Consider the following 9,300-nt stretch of genomic DNA (forward strand, 5'->3'; position numbering starts at 1 on the left):
TGTGTGCAGCGGTGGGTAGGACCTTTCTACTGTTAAACTGAACTCTCATTGCATTTATAAGCAATTACATGGCTACGAACATTGGAATATTATGTTGATTAGTTGTTTTGAATTATCGTATCATGTATTGTTATTAATTGTGATTTGTTCTATGAGTTGTTATTCTGCATTACTTGTCTATTGTTGTAATCTCTTGGTCGTACTAGGCCATCTTTGTGGCCAATGTGTCCAGGCTAGGTTGGGGAGGTTATAGATGTACTCCTGCTGTTATTGGAATAAAGAACTACTAATGTTGTCACAATTTGAACCCTAGTGACAAAATTTTGCATCAATATTCCATCAAAACCGGAGTATGTATACTTGATGGTCTCTAACTTACCAGGCCTCCGATATGTGAGCATGTAATCTTTTGTTCTCTGAATATATCTCATAACCCTCTTGGCTGCTATCCAATAGTCCATACCAGGTTGCTTAAATGTCTATCTAACATCCCAACAATGTACGCAATATTCGGACATGTACATACTTGAGCATACATTAGACTCACAATAGCTTATGCATATGGAATCTTTTGCATTTCCTAAATTTTAATGTTACTTTTAGGGTATTGAGTAATATTAAATTTGTCTCCTTTAGCAACAAGGGTGTCACCTAGTCTACAACCTTGCATGCCAAACCTTTTGAGTACTTTATCAATATAACTCTCTTGTGACAATCCAATAATACCTGAGATTGGTCTCAGTGTATTTGAATTCCTAAAACAAGGCATCCCCATAATCTTTCATCTCAAAATGCTTAGATAAAAACCTCTTGGTTTTGTGTAATAAGTCTATATCATTAGTGGCAAGCAAAATGTCATCGACATATAGAACCAAGAATATATACTTACCCCCACTGAATTTGTGATACACACAATCACCAACAATATTCATCTCAAAATCGAACGAGACAATTACTTGATGAAACTTGTGGTACCATTGACGAGAAGCTTGTTTGAGTCCATAGATAGATTTTGTTAATTTGCGAACCTTATTCTTTGGGTCTCCCGATTCAAAGTTTTCTGGTTGTACCATATACATTATTTCTCAATGTCGCCATTGAATAACGCAATCTTAAAATCCATCTAATGTAACTCAAGATCAAGATGAGCAACAAGTGTCTTGTCTTAAAAGAGTCTTTATGAAACTGGAGAGAATTTATTATTTGCCTTATAAAAAGCATAAATTATATATATTTAATAAAGTTATTTTATGTAAAATAATTAAAATACTTATTGTATGTAAAATTTATTATTTTATGATATTATATGAATGAATGAAAATAATTTTATTATTCATTATTATATTATATTGACAATTGAATAACTTTTTAGCTTTCTTATTAAATTTATAAACCTAATTTAAAAAATAATATTTTATCAAGATATTAAAATTTTAATAATATTTTATGTATCGCTAGTTATAATTATAAACATTTATTTTAATACACTAATTTACACATAAATACTCATATTCTAAAATATATATTTCAAAACTCAAATATATTATATTGAGCTCAAACCCAAATAATATACTCATTAATACCCAAACTCAAAATAAATTAATTATAACCCAAATCTCAAGCCCAAAATAAAAAGAATTTAAACCCAATACTCAAATACAATTTGTAAAAGTGAAAGCCCAATTCAAAATCTAATTTAAAAAATAATATTTTATCAAGATATTAAAATTTTAATAATATTTTATGTATCGCTAGTTATAATTATAAACATTTATTTTAATACACTAATTTACACATAAATATTGATGTTATATATTTTATTATAATCTATAAAATAGTAATAGTTATTATATTAATACTTATAAAACATATTATTTCATTATATAATACTATATCACATATTATATAATAGTAAAGTAGTACTAATATATTACTTATTATCATATATTATTGTTTATTATCTTGGTTAAAATATGGTCTAAGTCCCTGTACGTTTCTTACATTTGAAAGTTAACCCTCCTACTATATTAGATAATGCTATATTATACCGTATATAATATGTTAATAGTTTATATTTATGCATCAATGATTAAATATTCTAATATCATATAATACTATATGTTTTATTATAATCTATATTATAATAATAGTAGTACATTATATATTACTTATTATATATTATTGTTTATTATTATACTAGTTGAAATATGCTATAAATTCCTATACATTTCGTACATCCGAAAGTTAGTCATCCTACTATATTATATAATGTTATATCTTATCATACAATATATTAATAATTTATAAATGCATTGATGACCAAACACTATAATATCGTGTAATACTATATCTTTTATTATAATCTAAACTATAATAATAGTTATATATGTATTAATATTTTTAATAATAGTTATATATTATATTATAATATTATTTTATGTATATAGTACCACTGCTCTATGTTATAGATTTTAATAATTGTTAATTTTATATATTTATGATACATATCTAATTATAATATTAAAACATGGATAAACAATTGAAAACTGTGCTCTATGTGAATTAAGTTTATATTAAAATGTTAAAAGTAATATATTATATAAAATCAATGTTTTTTTCATAGTCGCTTAATCGATTTTGTCGCGATTAATTTTGGGTTAAAACTTAAAATTTAAATTTATTGAAAAACATGAATATTTTAATTTTTACAAAAGTACCTAGTTTTATTTAAAATAGAACTCGTCCAATCTTTTTAATTTAAAAAGAATTGAGTTTAAAATCGTTTATGCATTAGGAAAATTTTAACACACTCACGATACACAAAATTGATACCTTATTAAATAAATATTGTCTTAATTTTCGAAAGTACGAGCTAAAATTTAAAAGTAAATTTACTCAAAAGCAAAAGATCTTTAAAATCTTCGATTAATACAAAAACATCAGATTTTATTTAAAAGATAAAAGAAAAGGACATTCTCTTTTAACAAGGATGAATGAAATTTAACATAATTATGAATTCAAAGGAAGATGTTGGCTTATGCACTTAGAATTTTCATTTTTTTATAAAAAAACTATAGTTTTATGAACCTATGTATCCACACTCACAAATAACAAATTGGCATAAGGAAAGAAAACACAAATCATGGTATTAATATTAGAATATATTGGTAAAATGAACTCTTCGGTCTCTATTAATTTTAAAATTGAGCAAATTACTCTATTTGAAAAAAGTTTGGAACAATTTAATCTCTATCAATTTCAAAAGTCAGCAATTAAGGACAATTAATCACGATGTTAATATTTTTCATCAATTGTACATAATTTTTTTGGTATAATAACAAATTTAGTCTTCAAGTTTTACACATTTTGTTAATTTGGTCCTAATTTAACAAATTTATCTCGTGATATTTCGTAAATGTATAAATGCTAAGGCTAAATTTGTTAATTTTTAAATTAAGGCCAAAATGACAAAATATGTAAATATTAAAAGATAAATTTATTATTATACCAATAAAATTATGTACAATTAATGAAAAATATTAACATTATTACTTTCAAAATTGGCAGAAATTAAAGTAGTCTAATTTGTTTTTTAAAATATCAATTTGCTAAAGTTGGAAATTAAAACAAAAAATCAAAAGGTACTTTTACAAATATATGAACAGAAACACAGTAAAAACCAATCATAACATGCATGGCCATCTATACTTACTTCCACCAAAGTCTACCAAATCTTGGCTTTTCCTCAATCAACCATGCAATAATGGTAATATCGTCTCACCAATCACTTTCTTTCATTTTTAAATATTATTTTAACTCACGTTTTTTTAATTTCATCTTTACTTTACATATTTTATATGTGGGGATGGATCTCATAGTGATATAAAACTCCATTAATATATTTTATATAAAATTAACCCTTAAATATATATTAATAGATATTTTGATTTTTTAAAATTTACCGATATATATTGTTTTTGGGAGAGAAAGTGACACTTTTCATTAAAACTAATAATTTAGCTCTTTTGCTCAAATGGTTAAATATTAATTTTTTTCAGTCTCGGTTCGATTTCATTCTTTCACATTTCATTTTGTTTTAAGTTTTTTTAATTAACATTTTAATATGCTAGCCTTTTGATTAAATGGTTAGAGAATTGCAATTTCATCTTTAAGTCCCATCTTCAATTCTTCTTATAAGCATTTTAATATGTATTTTTTATTTCATGTTATTTCAAGTTTTTATTTTAATTGATATTTATGATTAATAAATATTTTTTCAAGTTTTTATTTTAATTCATCTTTTTAATTAACAAATCTTTTATTTATAAAATCAAACAATTATTGCAAATATCATTATTTTTAGTAAATATAACTTTTATATGTTTAATAATTATTTTTCAATCCACATTAGAATTCACCATACCCACAACATAGGTGGAGAAAATAAATATTTGACATATAAATATTATATATAAAGGAAAATATATCAAAAGAATTATTTGATGCTTTTAAAAATAATTACATATTTATTATTTTATTTTATAAATAAAATATTTTTAATTAAAAGAAAATTGAAAAAATATTTATTAATTATAAACATTAATTAAAAATAAAAAGCTTTAAACAAACGAAATAGAAAATATAAAAATGCTTATAAGAGGGAATTGAATTTGGGACTCAAGGATGAAATCACAATTATCTAACTATCTAACCAAAAGAGGTAAATAAAATTAAAAATAAAAAACTTAAAACAACGTGAAATAAAAATACAAATGTAAATAGGAGAAGATCAAACTGGGACTAATGGACAAAAAATTAACATTTAACCATCCGACTAAAAAACTAAATTATTAATTTTTAGTGAAAACTCGTTCTATAAGGTTCATTTTCACTTTTCTCTCTCAAAAAAAAAAACAACATATATCGTTAAATATAAAAAATTGGACCCTAAATGAAAATCTGAAATAACAAAATTGAGTTACAATAAATTTTCTTTTGTAAAATAGTAGCTTCTCAAAACTTTAAGTATAAAATTATAATTAATTGTTTAAATCCGACTAACAATATGAAATTAACATTAAATAGAATTTTAATTTTTTATTTTAAAAATAGAATTACTTTTCATTTCTAATATTAAAAAAAGAATTTTATTGAAAGTTTCAACAAAGAATTAAATCAGTGGGGCTTTACTAATTCTATACCCCATTTGGATTGTAAATGTTATTATTCTTTCAATAAAACATGATATCCATAAATAAATATTTAGATTTTTTAAAAATATTTTATTCATTTGAAATCGACAATTGTTTTTGTTAGTGGAAGATGCCAAGGCGATGTGTGAAAATTAAGCTACAAGGGATGCAAGCATTTGTAGGCTATAAAAAAAGAGCAAAGTAGTGAATGCATTTCATCACTAGATTTGGAAATGGAGCTCCTTAATGTAGCCAAACTTTCCTTCAATCTTTTGTTTTCATCTCTGATTCTCCTTTTGTCCCTTCTAATTTGGCTTAAACTAGCAAAAAGGAAAACCCTGAATTTGCCTCCATCACCTCCAAAGTTACCACTTATTGGCAACATCCATCAACTTGGCAAACTTCCCCACCGTTCTCTCCGGGACCTCTCTAGGAAATATGGTTCTCTCCTACTTCTACAATTGGGGTATAACCCAACTGTAGTGGTTTCATCAGCCGACATTGTTAGAGAAATTGTGGAGAACCATGACATTGTTTTCGCCAACAGACCAAGGACCACAGCTGTAGATATCTTGTTCTACGGATCTAAAGATATGGCTTTTGCACCCAACAATAAGTTCTGGAAACAAGTTAGGAAGATCAGTGTTGTTGAGCTTTTTAGCCACCAAAGAGTGCACTCCTTTCAGTTCGTTAGAGATGAAGAAGTTGAACTTCTTACCAACAAAATCCGCAGTGCTTGTCTGAAAGGAGAGTCTATAAATCTGACAGACATGCTTATGTTCGTTTCAAGCAACATAGTTTCTCGTTGTTTTCTTAGTCACAAAAATGAAGAAGAAGATGGGTGCACCAAGTTTGGGGAGTTAGCAAAAAGGTTGTTGATTCTCTTCACTAGTTCCTGTATTGGCGATATGTTTCCTTACTTGAGGTGGGTTGATGTGCTTACTGGATATATTCCAAGTATGAAAGCCGTCTCTGCGGAATTGGATGCATTCCTTGATCAAGTAATTCAGGAGCATAAAGCTTTTGAAAGTAATGACCAAGTTTCCAATAAAAAGGACTTTGTATCTATCATTATGCAACTCCAAAAGGATGGCATGTATGAGATGGACCTCACTCAAGACAACATCAAAGCTATCTTACTGGTTACTTTTCAACAATGTTTCCGTTCTTTTTCTTTTTTTCTGTGCCTTGGTTTGATTTGAAGTGTTTACTTTTGATAATCTCAGGACATGTTTGTAGGAGGAACTGATACCTCTGCAACAACAAAAGAGTGGATGATGGCTGAGCTTTTAAAGCATCCAAATGCAATGAAAAAGGTCCAAGAAGAGGTGAGAAATGTGGTGGGAAACAAGTTAAGGGTGGATGCGGAAGATGTTAGTAAAATGGAATACTTAAAATGTGTTCTCAAAGAAACTTTAAGACTACATCCGGCCGGTCCTCTTATGGTCCCTCGAGAAACAACTGCAAGTGTTAAATTGGGAGGTTATGACATTCCTTCCAATACCACAGTCCTGGTCAATGTATGGGCCATTCAGAGAGATCCCAAATGGTGGGAAAACCCAGAAGAGTTCATCCCAGAGAGGTTCGAGAACAGCTCCATTGATTTCAAAGGTCAAGATTTTCAGTTCATCCCATTTGGTTTCGGAAGAAGGAGATGTCCTGGGATGCCATTTGGAGTTGCTGCTATTGAGTATGTGATGGCCAACCTTCTCTATTGGTTTGATTGGAAGTTACCTGCTGGTGAAATTGCTGAGAACTTGGACATGACTGAACTCTTCGGCCTCACAGTCACCAAGAAAACCCCTCTTCATGTTCTACCTCTGTCTCATTTCTCTTTTTAAATATATATATATACGTGTGTGTGTGCGCACGCGCGCAAGCGAGCGATGATTTTAGGCTTTTATCACTTTCTTTCTTTGGAGAAGATAATATTACTATCGTTGGTACTTGTTGTTTTACTGATATTGGTCAAGAAATTCATTTCGTGCAAGTAATCAATACAATAATACAAGTAAAATTATACAAATTTGTACGATGTGAAATGAAAGATAAAACTTTTGTGTTGAACTAAAAGGAGTTGCAAACACAAGCTAAACCGCATAAGAAGTGCTTATGGAAGTAGGCACTTCTTCAACCACTATGAAACAAATAATAAAATTGGGAACTGTAAAAATTAACGTTGATAATGGAAATATGAATTATTACAAAGCAATAAAAAAGAAAAATTAGAACACATAAATTTTACGTGGAAACCCCTTATTAGAAAAATCACAAGTAGAAAAATAGAAATTCACTAATGTTGAAAAACAACAATACAAGAGGAGTTCAACTACACCTATTTTAAGGGTTAAACAACCCTATTATAATTAATGTCTAATAGGAGAAGTACACTCCTATACGGATTTGATTTGTGAGGGATGGTCTATCCCCACAGATCTCCCTATTTTGTTCTTTATTTTATTTCTTTAACAGGTGATGGATTCGGGTTACACAACTCTAACAACATTCACCTTGACACGAATTCTCGACGAATAAGTTCTCCACCTCTTCCACGAAACCCATTAAGGGTTATTCTTCAATAATGAACACCGACCAAGTCCAAGTAATGCTCAAACTTGGCTATAGGAAGTGACTTAGTCATCATATCTACATGATTATCATGAGTACTAACTTTGCTCACAATAATATCACCACAAGCAATAATATCACGCACAAAAAGTTACCGAACATCAATGTGTTTTGTCCTCTTATGAAACATTTGATCTTTCGTAAGGAATATGACACTCTGACTATCTCAAAACATTGTACTGATCTGAAGGTCTTTACTGAGTTCACCAAATAGTCCCTCTAACCAAATAACTTCTTTACAAACATTAGTAATCGTCATGTACTCAACTTTAGTAGTAAACAATGCAATTGTAGTCTACAAAGTGGCTTTCCAACTGATGGCGCAATTCTCAATAGTAAAGATGTACCCTATGAGAGATATTCTCTTATCAAGGTCTCCAACAAAATCAGAATCAATGTACCCAATGACTCTATCTCTAGTTCTTCCAAACTATAAGCAAAAATCAGTAGTACCTCGTAAGTATCTAAAAATCCATTGAACTTCTTTCCAGTGTTCCTTACCGGGATTCGTCATGTATCTACTAACTGCACTAACTACATATGATAAATCCAGACATCAACAAACTATAGCATACATGAGAGATCCCACTGCTCTAGAATATGGGACTTGTGACATGTAGTAAATCTCATCATCTGATTGTAGAGACAAAGCTGATGAAAGTCTGATGTGGGCTACTAATGGAGTCCTAACGGGCTTAGTACTCTACATATTCAACTTGCAAAAAACTTTCTCAATGTACCCTTTCTGAATTTGGTACAATTTACATGCTTTTCTATCTCTAAGAAACTCCATCTCAGGTATTTTCTTTACTGCTCCCATTTATCTCCCATTTATCTTTGGTTGATATCAACATGTCAACATAAAAGAGTAGATATACAGATGAACCATCACTACTCTTCTTAAAATAAAAACAATTGCCAAAACTGGTTATTGTGAAATCATTAGTAGTCATAAATGAATCAAATCTCTGGTACCACTGCCTAGGTGGCTATTTCAGGCCATAAAAAGACTTTTTCAGTAGACAAACATAGTCATCCTTTCCTAAGACTATGAAGCCCTTTGATTGTTGCATGTAAATATCCTCCTCAAGTTCTCTATGCAAGAATGTTGTTTTCACATCTAACTGCTCAAGCTCCAAATCTTACACGGACATAATATCGAACTAGGCTTGAATTGAACTATGTTTAACAACTAGAGAAAACAGATCTATGAAATCTACACCTGGAAGTTAACTGTAACCTTTTGTAACCAGTCTGGCTTTATACCTAGATTCTTCAACTCTTAGAGTCCCTTTTTCTTTCTGAACACCCATTTACAACTAACAGCCCTTTTACCCTTAGGAAACTTCACTAGGTTCCATGTACTATTCTTATGATGTGATTTCATCTCTTATTACATGAAAATCATCCACTTGCTTGAATTTTCACAACTAACTTCCTTGAAACAAGTAGACGGCTCTTGATTTACATCTATATCTTC

General features: G+C 29.1%; 1 protein-coding gene across 1 annotated transcript; it reads left to right on the forward strand.

The window, feature by feature from the left end:
- The first annotated feature begins 5,399 nt into the window (after window positions 1-5,399).
- LOC105777590 (cytochrome P450 71A1) lies at window positions 5,400-7,150 on the forward strand. The gene is made up of 2 exons (XM_012600935.2): window positions 5,400-6,334; window positions 6,419-7,150. The coding sequence occupies exons 1-2, from the start codon at window positions 5,426-5,428 to the stop codon at window positions 7,031-7,033; spliced, it is 1,524 nt and encodes a 507-aa protein (XP_012456389.1). The 5' UTR covers window positions 5,400-5,425; the 3' UTR covers window positions 7,034-7,150.
- Window positions 7,151-9,300: the final 2,150 nt, after the last annotated feature.

Source organism: Gossypium raimondii, chromosome 10 (assembly GCF_025698545.1).
Source record: "Gossypium raimondii isolate GPD5lz chromosome 10, ASM2569854v1, whole genome shotgun sequence".
NCBI lineage: Eukaryota > Viridiplantae > Streptophyta > Magnoliopsida > Malvales > Malvaceae > Gossypium > Gossypium raimondii.